The following is a 16,706-nucleotide window of genomic DNA, read 5'->3' on the forward strand; positions in this document are numbered from 1 at the left end:
GCGTGACTTTAACGATATAGCCTATACAGGGTTAAAAACAACTAGTTCAAAAGTCCCATCAGCTGAATTTGTTCCACGCAAATACTTTGAAATATCTTGGAAAAAAAGGGGATTTTGCAATGTTTCAGATAGCCTAACCTAGTTCTTTGGCTGGTTAATAAGATAGTTTAAAACACTTCCATCTTTCTGTAGACCTATATTCTAATAAACAGTGCTTGACTTGGACTGAAATAGTGATTATATTCTAAAATGAATTCATATTTTCTAGAACTATAGACTGGAAATAGGCATGGTATAACTGATGAGACGACCCATATTCAACAATAGTCTAGGAAATGAACCCCAAAAAATAACAGCGATTTTTTAAAATTATATCCTGACTTTGGGTGCCGGTACTGTTTATATTTAGAAACAGAAGTTTCACGATACATTTGAGAGGAACCGGAGCTCAAGCAGTAGAACGTTTGAGGTACCGGTAGAAGCGCTCAGCTCGGTTGAGCACATGCCCAAGTCAAGCACAGCTAATAAGCCATACAATACGTTATTGCCTGTGTTGTTCAGGCTATTATTCAAGTAGACAGTTTTGCGTAAGATCAGCCCATTGGAAGGCACGGAGGACAACAGTAACTGTAAACATAAATACATAAAGAGATACCAACATCATAACAATACTGTTTCAAAATAAACTAAACTGAAGAAGCACATGGGAATGTGTCAATGATCATTGTGGATAACGACATAATGTGATGTCCACGGCTAAGGACTGGTCACTCCAACATGTCAGGTATTAGTAGCGCGAGTCCGATTAAATGTGGTAGGCAGGAGCACAGCGAGAACCCCGTGCGAGTGGAGCTGTGAGTGTGGCGGATAGTGTGGCGGATGAGAGCGCTGCGGCTAAAAGAGCTTAACTAGTGAATGGCAATCTCTCGGGGAAGTTCAACAGACCACTGTCACAGAGCAACACGGGAGCCCTGCGTAAAACAAAGTGGCGCGTCTTCAAGATTGGGGCGACTGACCAACTCCGAAAAGAGGACACACAAGTTGGGTCAGACTAGCTGCTAATCACTTGTTACCGGCGCTTCGCTCCCAGTAACATGCCTGCCATCAAAAAGGAGAGACTGGATGGGGACGATATGGCATTGGCTGCCTTCAACCAGACCGAATACCTGGCCCCTTTAAATGCCACCAGTATCCCCGTGGTGACCCCGCATCCACCGCAATACGACCATATATTCGCCCATCACCGTGCGTATTTGGGGCTCCACGACTCGGCGCTGCATCACCATCACCAGCAGCAGCACCTTCACCATCACCCGGACGACTTAATGCTGGAGAGGTTTTCCTCAATCCCCGACTTTCAGCCATTTTTTGACAACGGGGAACCATGCATCGAGGTGGAATGCGGGGAGAACAAGGCTTTACTATACATTAACAAACTGTGCCAAGGTAGTAAGGGACCCTCAATCAAATACCGGGGCGAGTGGCTTACCCCGAATGAGTTCCAGTTTGTCAGTGGAAGGGAGACCGCCAAAGATTGGAAACGAAGTATAAGGCACAAAGGTAGGCAACAGCAAATATTCTATTGAAATAGTTATTTTTTTACAGTAGGCCTATGTTTATTTTAAAGGATGATACCTAATTGAAGGTTTTTGTCATTGTTTTGGTGAGTGGAAACTCTGTTTCCATGGGTTGGTTCTGCGTTTTGTAGTTAAAGGGTTATACTCAGCAATATACACCAACTACAGTGCGTAAGGAGAGATGAAAAAAGGCGCATACATCGCTGTATCTTCACAGGCAGCGACCATTCTCAAAACGGGGCGTCAGGAGTCGCGGACTAAGGTGAAAAACTTTCATATTTAGGGTTCAGTAATGTTAAAACCTTATATGACTGTTGATGGACGTTGGGGGGTATCATTCCGTTGAGTGTTGAGTGTAACAGCAGGCTAAAAGGGTGTTGACAGCTCAACAGAACAGAATGATGTTGGCAGGGAAGGAAATTATTTTAGACTACTAGAAGTTGTACCCTATTCCTTACTCTTTTGGTTATTTCAGGTGGATTATGGTTGATTTGCAACTATCTGAGATATCAACCTGGTCCCAGTGGTAGACGTATCATAGTAAACGAAAAGGGTGTTGGTGACTCAATATAACTGAATGATGTTGAATGCAGGGAATTTAATGATTTTCAGGCTATTCTACTCGAAGTCGAAGCCTATACCTGACCCTTTTGGTTATTTCAGGTGGATTATGGATGTGTTGCAACTATCCGAAATATTAACCTGGACTCAGGGGTAGACGTAACATAGTCAAATAAAATCTGGGACACTCAAATGAGTAGATCTATGATATCTTTGATGTTATTAGTTGGCTGCTATTTTGGTTTGAAAAGTTTTACAGTGGCTCAGGCAAAATACAGTTATCAGTAGATATTTAGGAAATTATTTATAATAAGAATAATTCATGCTATAGCTGTTTACTTATTATGGGCCTATTTTACTAATTACGTGTTATTGCGCTGGCTGCGCACACAATTGTTTTTGAACCCCACCTTAGCCGAGGTTACTCATCCGGAATTGACACGTATTGCCCCAAGTTCTGTTGGATGAGGGTGTAAAAATGATATGAGCCCAATAATGGATAGTTTCATATCTGAGTTTAGATACAGTGACACTAGCCTATGTATACATATGTAGACCTATCTTACCACACGGGGCTCAACTAGAACTCATCAGTAAAACTAATAAGGTAATTTGCTTTGACAAGCTGGCAATTCCAAAAGTAGTGTTTATGTAATGTTTTGGCTTTGGAGTCGTGATCATTCAACAATGATCCAAGTTTAGTGTTGCACAATTCAACAACAAAAAAAAACAACGTTTTTCTATTTCCCTTTGTGTGCATTTCAGGTGTAGACTCTGATAACATAGTCTTATATTCACTATACAAATATAGTTAAGGCTACTGAAGATCGAGTCATTTTATAATCACCTCCATAGTATAATTGATTTACAGCTGCTGAATTCAGTGGGTGCTGTATGAGTACAGTCTATTATTTCTTATTGCTCATTCTCTCGCTCTCTCTCTCTCTCTCTCTCTCTCTCTCTCTCTCTCTCTCTCTCTCAGGGAAAAGTTTGAAGACCCTTATGTCCAAAGGAATCTTACAGGTACATCCTCCAATCTGTGATTGCCCTGGGTGTCGAATTTCGTCTCCAGTGGTAAGATTATGGTTCCATCAGCCTTTCAATTCTTACATCTGTTTTCTTGATTCATCATTGGTTTCAAATGTGTATGTTGCCATACTGAACTCAATTGGCTGTGTTGACGAATGGGCTAAAAGCTTGCTCTCAGCTGTGTTTTATTTGAATTGAAGACACAGAGTAAGCAGCATTGCTCTTTTTTAACTTGTTTATTGATAGTTAGTAGAGGGGAAAGGAAAGAGGGCACAAGCTCTTATTAAATGAAAATAGAGTTATTTGTTGACAGTTAAAATGCGCTCTAGAGGACACCCACCCCCCACACATACACACCACGTATATTTCTATGGGCACAAGCACTATTCATGACACAAACTGTTCACACCCCTCTTGTTGGCATAGAGAATATTTTGCAGGTTTTAAGCTTATTTCCAGCAATTATACACATTTTGTCATGATGTGCAGAGAAAATGTTTCAGTTTTAAAGCTAATTTTCTTGCAATTATTTACATTTTGCCATGTCTAATGTGTATTCATGTGATATTTTAGTGACTAAAACATTACAATAAAATCTATGGGCTAAAAAATCTATGGGCTAAAAAATCAAACTAAAAAACGTTAGCTGACATTGGCCAGTTGATCTGGACATTTCTTACAGGTTATAAATAGCTCTCTAAGGTATGCAATGACTGACATGACAAGAGGAAAACTGATGATGCAATACCCAATTTAGAAATTGCACCTTGTGCATTCTATTATTAAAACTTTCAAGAGCAAGTTTAAAGCTGGACTGAGTTCCTTAAAAAAAATATATATCTGCAGTACCAGTCAAAAGTTTAGACACACCTACTCATTCAATGGTTTTTCTTAATTTGTACTATTTTTTACATTGTAGAATAATAGTGAAGACATCAAAACTATGAAATAACACACATGGAATCATGTAGTAACCAAAAAAGTGTGAACATTTTTGAGATTCTTCAAAGTAGCTACCCTTTACCTTGATGACAGCTTTACACACTCTTGGCATTCTCTCAACCAGCTTCATGAGGTAGTTAGTTACCTTGAATACATTTCAATTCACAGGTGTGCCTTCTTAAAAGTTCATTTGTGGAACTTCTTTCCTTCTTAATGCGTTTGAGCCAACCAGTTGTGTTGTGACAAGGTAGGGGTGGTATACAGAAGATAGCCCTATTTGGTGAAAGACCAAGTCCATATAACGGCAAGAACAGCTCAAATAAGCAAGGTCTGTCAATCCGGAAAATGTCAAGAACTTTAAAAGTTTATTCATGTGCAATCGCAAAAACCATCAAGCGCTATGATGAAACTGGCTCTCACGAGGACTGGCACAGGACAGTAAGACCTCTGCTGAAGAGGATAAGTTCATTAGAGTTAACTGCATCTTAGATTGCACCCCAAATAAATGTTTCAGAGAGTTCAGGTAACAGACACATCTCAACATCAACTGTTCAGCGGAGACTGCATCAATCAGGCCTTCATGGTCGAATTGCTGCTATAAACTGGTTACCAACGTAATTAGAGCAGTAATAATACATATTTTGTCATACCAGTGGTATACGGTCTGATATACCACGGCAGTCAGCAATCAGCATTCAGGACTCAAACCACCCAGTTTTTACTGAGTTGCAGTTTATTGAAGGAAATCAGCCAATTGAAATAAAGTCATTAATCTATTGATTTAACATGACTGGGAATACAGATATGCATCTGTTGGTCACAGATACCTTAAAAAAAAGTAGGGGCGTGGATCAGAAAACCAGTCAGTATCTGGTGTGCCCACCATTTGCCTCATGCAACACGGCAAATCTCCTTCGAATAGTGTTAATCAGGCTGTAGCTTCCCTGTAGCTCAGTTGGTAGAGCATGGTGTTTGCAACACCAGGGATGTGGGTTTGATTCCCACTGGGGGCCAGCACAGGAAAAAAAAAAAAAATGTATGAAATGAAATTTAATTTATGCATTCACTACTGTAAGTCGCTCTGGATAAGAGCGTCTGCTAAATGACTAAAATGTAACGTAAAATGCTTGTGGAATGTTGCTGGATATTAGTAGGAACTGGAACAGGCTTGTGTACACGTTGATCCAGAGCATCCCAAACATGCTCAATGGGTGACATGTCTGGTGAGTATGCAGGTCATGTAAGAACTGGAACATTTTCAGCTTCCAGGAATTGTGTACAGATCCTTTTGATATGGGGCCATGCATTATCATTCTGAAACATGAAGTGATAACGGTGGATGATTATCATGACAATGGGCCTCAGGATCCCGTCACGGTATCTCTGTGCATTCAAATTGCCATCGATAAAATCTAATTATTTTCGTTGTCCGTAGCTATTGCCTGCCCATACCATGACCCTACCGCCACCATGGGGCACTCTGTTCACAACGTTGACATCAGCAAACCACTCGCCCACCAACACCATGCATGCTGTCTGCCATCTGTACAGTAGAAACCGGGATTCATCCGTGAAAGCACACTTCTCCAGCGTGCCAGTGGCCATCGAAGGTGAGCGTTTGCCCACTGAAGTCGGTTACGACGCTGAATTGCAGTCAGGTCAAGACCCTGGTGAGGAAGACGTGCGTGCAGATGAGCTTCCCTGAGACTGTTTCTGACAGTTTGTGCAGAAATTCTTCGGTTGTGCAAACCCACAGTTTCATCAACTGTCCAGGTGGCTGTCCAGGTGAAGAATCCGGATGTGGAGGTCCTGGGCTGGAGTGGTTACACGTGGTCTGCGGTTTTGAGGCCGGTTGGACGTACTGCCAAATTCTCTAAAATGACGTTGGATGCGGCTTATTGTATAGAAATTAACATTCAATCTCTGCTCAAAGCTTTGGTGGACATTCCTGCAGTCAGCATGCCAATTGCACGCTTCCTCAAAACTTGAGATATCTGTGGCATTTTGTTGTGTGACACAAATGCACATTTTAGAGTGGCCTTTTATTGTCCCCCAGCACAAGGTGTACCTGTGTAATGATCGTGCTGTTTAATCAGCTTCTTGATATGCCACACCTGTAAGGTGGATGGATTTTCTTGGCAAAGGAGAAATGCTCACTAACAGCAATTTAAACAAATTTGTGCACAACATTTGTGAGAAATACACTTTTTGGAACATTTCTGGGATCTTTTATTTCAGCTCATGAAACATGGGACCAACACTTTACATGTATTGTTTATATGTTTGTTCAGTGTTATATATATATTTTTAAGTAACTATCACACCCCCCCTGCCGACCCCTCACGACCCAAGTTTGGGAACCATTGGTTTAGAGGGAGTGGGCCTGCGTGTGAGTGTGCAATCAATATATACTCAATGATCCATTCTGATCTGCCTTTTGTGACATAACTTATTCAGAATATTGGTCTTAAATGCTCAATGCTTTGGCGATGAGTCCTGATAGTTTCATATCATATATTCCCGACAGCCTGTCATATATAGAAACTCAAGTCAAATTTAGTGTATACAAGGTTTTTATTCAACTGGCATTAAGTTAAACTATCACCAAGTACTGAAAAATGGAAATTTCTAGTTGGACTACAACGCTGTTCAAATTCATTCTGTCATTCCTCACAGATGCTAACACAACATTGACATCAACACTGGCTCAAATTACTACATGAAGCGCAGAATGAATAGGACAATTCTAGACAAAGTTAATAAGTAATATGAATGGGTGGCTAGACAGGCTCCCCTTGCTAGATTGATCTAATTGTCATGGCTCTTCTGTCCTTTGCTGCTGTCCCTCGCCTAGCTGTTGCACCGGGCTGTGTTTGCCCTGCGGTGCCCGTTTGGCTGAGCTAACGACATCATGCCATGCAGGCTGTGAGGCGTCACAGGCATGGCGTCTGTGCCAGTGTGCCAACTTTGAGTGAGTTCTTCGCCGACTCACCGCCGTCGAATCTGTTCACACAGGTGCGCAGTGTGTGTGTTTTTTTTATCGCTACGGAGCGCATCTGTCGTCGTTCCCAACCGCTAATCTTGAGGGAAGGGCGTAAGAAGCTTAGCGAGCTACTGAGCGTGGCTACTGGTGATTAAAGTGTGCGAAGCACGCAAGGAAAAGGCGGTTTAGATAAGCCTGAGGTGTTTGAGTGATACAGGTAAACCGAGGACGTTTTTCACAGCCAAGATTACAGATATACACCACCACATAGGGTCCATAGAAAATACATTTGAAATGAGATGCATTGGCCAAAAAAATGCGGAGAATATAATTTTCTAAATGTATGTCATTTTTACTGGCAGAAAAATGTACAGTCATAGAGTGACATGACTCAAGAACCTTGTCATGAGTTTCCCTTCTGAGACCTGACACAAAAGCCTATTGTAATGGTATTGTTTGTTGCAGTATGCACACCTCCTTGTTGCCCGTGCATGTTGTTGGCTTAGCCAGAAGTGGCAGGCTTTTCTCTCCACAGACGTGCTTGTCTGATGGGTTGTGATGGTTTCTTATTTTCTATCTACTGCCTGGTGAGCAGTGCGGGTTCCTGTGAATTGTTGTCACGAACAAAGGCTGTGATTTTAACAAACCTGAAATTACTGCCAGAAAAACACGTTGTAGGTCTACTTGTAGCTCACATACATCGTATCATCTTATTTATGTCATCTGTGGTACAACAGAAGGCAATCCATTGTAGATAGCCTCCTGTTTGGCATTCAAGTAGCAGAAAGTTGCACAAAGTGGCACAGGTTGAAACCCATAAAAGTAAGTGAAGTAGTGGTAAAAAAATTAAATAATGGGGTAAACTATGAACACCAGTTGGCGATTGAGATTAGAACTGTATTGTTTGATTGCATTTTCATGCAGGTCTATAGGGAATGGCTAATGTACTTTTCTATAGTTAAAGATTACACAAAATGCACATCAGGTCATCTCTCCCAAAATATTGAAAAAATGTATATTTATATTGAAATATGATATCTTATCAATTATATTCATGTTCTTAGTATCCCATGTGAGCTGCACTGCAATTCAGTTTTCTGTGTTGTAAACTACTAAAGTACACCAGTGTAAAAGGCTCTTAGTTGACTCTAACATGTGTTTGATAAGATTACAGATTCTCTCAGGGGACCCCTTTAAACCACTGCACTACTAACCTCTCTCTCTGCTAGCTTCCTCTCGCTGTGTGTCCTTTGCTTCTTGCATTGCAGCCTGCCTCATCACTGTCTGTCTCACTACTTACTCACTGTAAAGCAAAGGTATTTTGTTCTGAGAACTTATAGTATATTTTGTTAAGATTATAGCTATCTTCATTTCAGTCAACTGTTCCTGCTGAGGTCAGGCTCTGTTTAACGCTACCTTCTAACTTCATCCTTCTACCCGGCTGGTTATAGCTAGCTAGCTATCTGGCTAACAGTAGCCAGAGCCCTTGAGCTAGCTAGATAGCTAGCCTTCTGTCTGAAATATCAGCGACTATTTACAAGTTGTACACTCACTCTCCAAGAGTCTGTTTTTTTTTTGTTTGGGAGATGTCTGTTGACATGGCAGGAGTGGACGGACGTTTAAAAAAATGTCCTTATGTCTGGCGCATCTCTCAAGGCCTCTGTCAGCGGCGTATCTCTCTACTTGCCATTTGTCAGTGTTGGTCTGGGCTGAGGAAGTTTGTTTCATCTCACGGCCTTTACTCTGGGCAGAGTTTGCTGTTGGACAGAGTTGTGAATGAATGCGCTGCTAACAAGACAAATCCAGTGGGAGCAGGAAAACATAACAAGCATACTGTACCTGAATTATGATTACTGAAAGAGAGCGTAACAATTCCACTCGTTCGCAGAGAGGCAGTCGTGATTAGAACTCAGACCACTGGCTTTCTGTCCAACTCCCACCCTCTCCCTCAAGAACTGGTCCCGAACCCATCCACATTCCCGCAATGTTATTTTAGGCATATGTGACGCAGCTCGCTTGCTAGCCGTGTTCCCAGAAATGTAGCGCCTTATTTGAAATATAAAAATGAGCAAAATAACCTAGGTTAAATAAATAGGTTAAAGAGATACTTTGGGATTTTGGAAATGAGTCAATTTATCTACTTCTCCAGAGTCAAATTAACTCTTGGATACCATTTTTTATGTCTCTGTGTCCAGTATGAAGGAAGTTAGAGGTAGTTTCGTGAGCCAATGCTAACTAGCATTAGCGCAATGACTGGACGTCTATGGGAATATGCTAACATGCTCATTGTCAAAATCCCAAAGTATCCCTTTAAATTACCAGAGATTCTCACATGACCCATTATATTAGGCTATTGGTGTTAGCCTACTGGGGTATATCAGCCAATATAGGCTAGACTTAGTTCGAAGAGAGCAGAGTTGGAGCAAGAGCAGACACTTGCACTTTCTCTTGATCTACATTTTACTTATAGCCTACTTTTTAGGAACGGAATGATTTTCAAACAGACAAATATGGCTGATCAATATGTATTTCTAGGCAATGCAGTAAACTATAGCTTAGTCATAATTAGGAAGTTAATTTCCTTGGAAAGATAACTGCCTCTTTTTAATTGAGACCACACGTGCACCTGGTCTCGCACGACCAACTAGAGGAGTGGTATGGCTACAGAAATTGAAGCAGCAAGAATGATGAGCGCTGACACACTTTCTCTTGAGCTACGTTTTGCATATAGGATATAGCCTACCTTTTAGGAGTGGGCACGATTTGCAGGCAGAGACAAATAAATGGATAATCAATATTTATTGAAAAGGCGCAACGTTCGCACACCATGGTATGCGGACGTTATGCCTTTTACTTTCCAGTCATAGTCAAATGTTTTGATTGCAACACAATTCACGTTGGTTGAGTGCCCACAATATTATTTATTTATGGACACTGTAGTACTGTTGCCTAATCATATTTTAGTTAATTTCCTTGGAAAGATAACTGTGCTGTGCTTCTCCGCCCATGCATTTAATTGAGACCACACAAATAGCCTATAGACGCACTTTGATCTCGCATTCCTAACTAGGAGAGGAGAGGTAATAGGCTACTTAACTGGAATCAGCGAATAATGAGAGTGAATGAATAATACGATTTCAACACAATAGATAGGCTAACGCATACAAAGCAGAAGATGACCGTTTCCAAATAATCTGTGGGACAAAGCAATATTCTCATCCCCAAATCGTCTGTCTGACTGCCTTCTCCTGCCCGTAGCATGAAAAATGCAGACCGCTCCGCAATGATCTCTGTCTGGACCTGCAGGCCTCTACCTTAGATTACGTAACAGTAATACTGAACGACTTAACGCAGAGTTAGGATACTAGTGATCGAGTGATGAAGTAACAAGTCCATAGCTATGTGCATGGAAACACTGTGTGTGTAGATGTGACCAAAGTGTGTGTGGTATGACATATGTTTGGTTTGTCTGCTTGTATATGATATTGTGTGTGTTGTAGTGTTGAGGTAGGACATGATTTGAATTCATGATTAGGACATGAACAGAAATAAAATAGAACATGTTAATAAAGCAATGTCTTGCTCGTGGCTCCTGGGTATAACTGCTCTGTAGACTCTTCATGCTCCGGTGTGTGTGGTCGATGTGTGAGAGAGGGGTACATCGTGCGTGTGTATGTCTCTTTAAGCCACTCGGCCAGGCAGGCTGACTGTGTGTGTGAGAGAGAGAGAGTGTGTGTGTGAGCTTGTGTGTGTGTGTGCTCCCGGGAGAGCCGGGCTTCCTCCGCTCTGTTGTTCCAGCGGAACCAACGGAGGCCGGCAGGAAATTACACTCTCCTCCTCCGGCTCGTAAAGATCTCCTCCAATCAGGGGGCTCCCCCTCTCCTGCATCCTGACCACAGAGAGAGAATGAACAACACATGCACGCAGGCACGCAGATGTACACACACATGCACACACAAACTAACACACGCACATCTCCATGTTAGGGACTGTTGGAGATTACTCTTACTATTATTACATATACATCCCTGCCTAGGAATCTATTTTACCACCAGTCATTTTTTTGGGTGGTTGAAAACTAAAAGAACCATAGGTTCCTTTTTCAAAATCAAATTTCCTGTTTGATTTTAGTGTATTTTTCAATATATTTAACATTGTAACCCAGTGTGATTCTGCCAAGCCATAGCAGTAGACTTTCATTTGATATCTGGACTAGTCAGTAGTTATAAGGGGGTAATCTATATTAGTGCCTTGCTTATGGACAAGTGAACGGGAAGTTACCAGTACAGTAGCAATATAAGTAAATTGCTGTAGATATTGCATAGAGCTGGTTACTGATTTGATGTGGCTATTTGTTGGGACTTGCTACTGGCTGAGTGCCACTGTGATGAGGGGGATAAGCAGGGCTGGGGGGCTGACGCCTCTGTGTCTCTCAACAGCTCACACTCCGCAGGGGTTGGAGTGTGTGTGTCTGTGTATGTGTGTGTGTCAGTGTTTCCGTTTGGAAAATGTGGCGCCGGACATTTGACCGGCAGCATTTTCATTTACCGGACATTTGAGCAATTTACCGGACCCATATGCATTGGGTACGTAACCTACACCGTCCACCCGCAGTGCTGAGAATGACAGAAATCACATTTCGATTATGGTCATTCATATTAACAGAACTTGCAAGTCAAGGATGCAACAATGTGAGGTCCTTTTTACCATGTTCTGATGTGCACTTTGAAGACAAGATGAGTAGCCTAACGAACAGCAAAATCACTAACCTATGTCAATCTACTATCCCTCATAGTATAAAAAGTTTACCTATTCTATTGGTCAGCTTGTCGATAAAGAAATAGCCTATTCTAAACAGACTCTTAGAGAGTTGTGGGACGATAGATCCCAAATTCATACAACCAGTAGGCCTAGACTACATAAAAAAAAAGTTAAAAAGCAATGAGTGTGATGAAACAGATCAGAACGTTTAGCTTAATATGTTGATAAAATATAATTTCTTCACATTCTAAGCGCAGCATTGTACACAAGACAGTACGCTAATCGCAAATGTTCGTTCCATTATTATATCAGCGGAAAACACCATTGTCAAAAAGACGCCGCACATGCGATCAGTTTCATGTGACAGAGATGAAAATATCAGTTCGGAATTTTTAAAGACGGGAGATATGCAGCAACTAGCATGGATTGCTAATGTGACTAGGATTTTGCTTTTGGCTACTGGACAATGAAAGAAAGTTTATATAAAATAATTGCCTCCACATATATGGTCTGATTTTGGCTAGGCTATTTTGAAGCAAGGTAAGACATGCCTCATAATATGTATTAAAATGTTCAGGTTTTAAACAATTAAGTATATGTTTTCAAAATGCACACCTCCACATCATTGAAAGTGGTGTGACGTGTCTTGCACTGTCTGACAGATTTTCAGCTCAAAGGCTCTGTATCTGTAAGCTGTACGCATGTGATAAATAAGATACATAACGAATATACCGTACACACCTGCCAATTTAATTCCACAAAATGTTTTAATTAACCTATAGACTAATAATCATGACCAGCCAAATATATTTTCATCAACTGGTACTTCCATTAATGAATAGGCTAAAAAGCATAATTTCGCAATGGGATTTTTTCTTCTTCTCCCGGACAATAGGCCAGCGCCAATTTTATTTATCGGCCTTTAATCTTTTTTTATCGGCCAAAAGCCGGCTATTACCGGCTAATGGAAACCCTGGTGTGTGTGGGTGTATGTGCGTGTGTGTGTGCAAGCATGTGTATGCACAAACATGTGTATGTATATTTGTGAGTGTGTGTGTAGGTGCTTTTGCAGTGTGCAGTGTGTGTGGGTCCCTGTGTGTGTCCCACATGGTACTGAGGCTATGCTACCATGGCAACCACAGGATCTGTCTTCAGGGCAGAAGCGATGCGTGGTTCTGTACTCTAGTGTGTTTCTTAGTGAATTGGCCAAATTAGAGAATGACTGAGACTTTAATGATTTACTTATCTACTAGGAGTCTTGCACTTTGGGTGGCCACAGTGCTAGGAATCAATACTAAAAGTACAACTTATTGGCAAGGTTACACATACTGTAACGCAATCCCTCCCTCTCTCACACAAACACCGACATCACACAACACACACACACACACACACACACACACACACACACACACACACACACACACACACACACACACACACACACACACACACACACACACACACACACACACACACACACACACACACACACTCACACTGGCTATGCTGTGTGTGTTTGTGTGAGAGAGGGAGGGATTAAGTTGTACTTTTAGTATTGATGTGTTTGTGCATGTTTGTGTGTGCAAATGTGTGTGCATTTCTTGGGGTGGGACTGTGGGAGTTAGCTAAATAAGGTGGACTGCCTGTCTATCAGCAGAGAAAATTATGGAACTACTCTCTCCTTCCAGTGTGTGTACAGACGTCTGACCTCATCTGATAGCAGAGTGGTCGAGTGATATCATCCTCTTTCTCTGTCGCCTCTTTACACACTGTGTGCGTGTGTGTGCATGTGTGTGTGTGTGTGTGTGTATGTCTGTGTGTGTCTGTGTGTGAGAGAGGGAGGGAGTGTGTTACTCACTCAACTCAGTGTTTCTCAAATGACACAATAGGCAGAGTAGTGTGATTAAATGGAAGATATAATGCTAGAAGAAAAACACATGAATATACAGGTTTGGGTCAATTTGTTTGTATACAAAAATATTATTTTCAGACGTTGAGGCTGATATGAGGCCTTCTCAGTGGCATCTTTTAGTTTTATTCTGCAAAACTCAACCTCGCTGCACTTTCTTCCATCTCTCTCCCTCTCTCGGTTAGCCTCCCCCTCCCTCCCTCCCTCCCTCCCTCCCTCCCTCCCTCCCTCCCTCCCTCCCTCCCTCCCTCCCTCCCTCCCTCCCTCTGTTTTTGTCTGGGGAGAGAATGGCGGAGTCATTACCTGTCCATAAAGCTCTCCCGAGGCTTCCTTGGCGGGCCTATCCAAACACACACGGAGAGAGAAAGAGAGAGAGAGAGAAAAAGAGAGGTGCTGGCACGCCTGGCTGCACTACCACTGACCTCCCAGCGCTGCCCCTGCTCCCCTCCCCCCCTCCTGTCCCTCACCCTGCGCCGCTCCACTGGGCCGCAACCGCCCGCTCAGCTCAGCTCGGCTCGTGGGGTGGGGGCAGAGAGGGCGGTGTGTGTTTGAGGGATGTGGCGGAGGGAAGGGGCGCGCCTGGTTGCATGCCTGTCCTTCCCTCAAAGTTTTTTTCACATCTCCTGGCAATGAAAACGTAGTGTCGCCTTGCCATTATATATCCCCCCCCCCTCCACGCACACACAGACACACAGTCTTTTCAACTGTAAAATATAGCCTGCATTTATACACTGAGTGTACAAAACATTAAGGACACCTTCCTAATATTGAGTTGCACCCCCCCCCCCCCCCCCCCCTTTGCTCTCAGAACAGCCTCAATTCGTCCCCTACAAGGTGTCAAAAGCTTTCCACAGGGATGTTGGCCCATGTTGACTGCAATGCTTCCCACAGTTGTGTCAAGTTGGCTGGGTGGTGGTGGACCATTCTTGACACACGGGAAACTGTTGAGCATGAAAAACACAACAGCGTTGCAGTTCTTCACACAAACCGGCGTGCCTGGCACCTACTACCATACCCTGTTCAAAGGCACATCTTTTGTTTTGCCCGTTCACCCTCTGAATGACACACATACACAATCCGTGTCTCAATTGTCTAAAGGCTTAAAATTCCTTCTTTAACCTGTCCTCCCCTTCATCTACACTGATTGAAGTGGATTTAACAAGTGACATCAATAAGGGATCATAGCGTTAAACTGGATTCCCCTGGTCAGTCTAATGTTAATGTTTTGTACACGTGTTCAATATGGTGAAAAGGAGGTTGTTATCTGAAACTAAAATTAGAATGCTTCTTTATTGATCAATTTATTCATTTGTGGTGGGAAGGGTTGCATCATTTGAAATCCCCCCCTCTAACATCCCATCTAAAGTCCAGAATTGTAGCCGAATTCATTTATAGAAATGTCAGAGTGTCTTTGCGGGTGAGTACGTGAGTAAGAGATCGTGGGGCTCAGCATAAACAAAAAGGATAGTGGAGTGTGTCTTAAGTGCACGCGAACACACTGGGTTTTTAACTCTTTTTTTCTCACCGGCCCTATGTGAGTGTGGCAATGACGGCCCCTTTCCCTCCCCCTTCTCTCCCCCTTCTCTCTCTCTCTCTCCCTCTCTCCCCCTGTTGTCTCAACTCCCCCTCCCCCTCCGCTAATGTTCGCGCCAAGTCGGCCCGCCATGCCGCCTCCGCACACATACGCACACATGCACACGCACACACACGCTGAGAGGTAACGGCAGACAGGCGCGTGACTCATTAGGCATTCGTCCCCCAGGGAGAACGCTGGGGGGGCGCGTGCAAGAGAGAGAGCGCCGCAGCTGCAGGAATGCCACGGGCGGCTACTGCTGTGTGTGTGTGTGTGTGTGTGTGTGTGTGTGTGTGTGTGTGTGTGTGTGTGTGTGTGTGTGTGTGTGTGTGTGTGTGTGTGCATGCTGGTTTGAGCCAGCGGCAGGGTACTGCACCTTTCAGGAAATAAGGCAGAGAGAAAAAAACACATTACTATCCTTTTCCACAGAAGCTTCGTTTAAGGTCTGGAACAAGCTTAGTAAAATAACTCTTCTTCAATAATCTTAGCTGATGTTAAAAATACAATATTTCTGTTTGCCAGTATTGTTTGGCATTAAATATAGTCCTGTGATTTTTACAGAACAACAACTGGATTTTTCTGTAGATTTAAAGCAAATCTTCGATCCTTTATGAATGTAGAGGCCATGCTACTGAAGTTACTGGTGTCCCATAGAGCACATAGGGTTCTGGACTATACAGGGAATAGGGGCCATTTGGGACAGGTCCATGGCTTCTCATACTACCATCACATGTTATCTCAAATGTTGTCATTATCAGTGATGTGTATCTTTGTGTGTGAGATTCATTTTATTTGTGAAAGTGCCATTTAATTATGTTGTAGCTGATAGAGAGATGAACAATTGATGGGGTAACCTAGATAGTTGTTGTGTCAACAAAACAATGTTGAAGAGCCCAATATGTATTGAATGGTTGTGCATTTGTCAATATTACAAAAACATTAAAGCAACATTACAGAAATCAATTACCTTGTGGTATTGGTGCAATCAATGATGAATCTAAATGTCATGTGGTTTGAAAATTTGGGTTGCCTCTCTTGACTAAAGTCGCCATTCTAATCTAATGGAACCCATCTGAATCATGCTTGACTAAGTCTGTATTGGTGTGTGTGTGTGTGTGTGCGTGTGTGTGTGTGTGTGTGTGTGTGTGTGTGTGTGTGTGTGTGTGTGTGTGTGTGTGTGTGTGTTTGTGTGTATGTAAATTATGATTGTGTGCACCTCTTTTTTTACCCTACGTGGGCTGGCAGGGTTATGTTTTGTTTCATGTTTTGTTTTGGAGAGCCGTCCGCGCTGCGGAAGTGTTGCCAGAAACGATGGGAGCCCACCCCTAGTTCTGCGCCAGTGGTGCTAAAGAAAGGAAAGGGGGGTTT

At 42.6% G+C, this 16,706-nt stretch overlaps 1 protein-coding gene across 3 annotated transcripts in view; it reads left to right on the forward strand.

The window, feature by feature from the left end:
* The first annotated feature begins 846 nt into the window (after positions 1-846).
* Positions 847-16,706, forward strand: part of LOC115168931 (sterile alpha motif domain-containing protein 11) — a 100,919-nt gene continuing 85,059 nt past the window's right edge. For 2 of the 3 annotated variants that reach the window (XM_029724458.1, XM_029724459.1), the window contains exons 1-2: positions 847-1,560; positions 3,121-3,212. In XM_029724458.1, the coding sequence (XP_029580318.1) occupies positions 1,095-1,560; positions 3,121-3,212 (558 nt within the window). In that variant the 5' untranslated portion in view covers positions 847-1,094. Of the gene's footprint in view, positions 1,561-1,609; positions 1,840-3,120; positions 3,213-16,706 lie in introns of those variants that run through there. The other variant, XM_029724460.1, reaches the window with a different exon arrangement.

The sequence above is a fragment of the Salmo trutta genome, chromosome 30 (assembly GCF_901001165.1).
Source record: "Salmo trutta chromosome 30, fSalTru1.1, whole genome shotgun sequence".
Lineage (NCBI taxonomy): Eukaryota > Metazoa > Chordata > Actinopteri > Salmoniformes > Salmonidae > Salmo > Salmo trutta.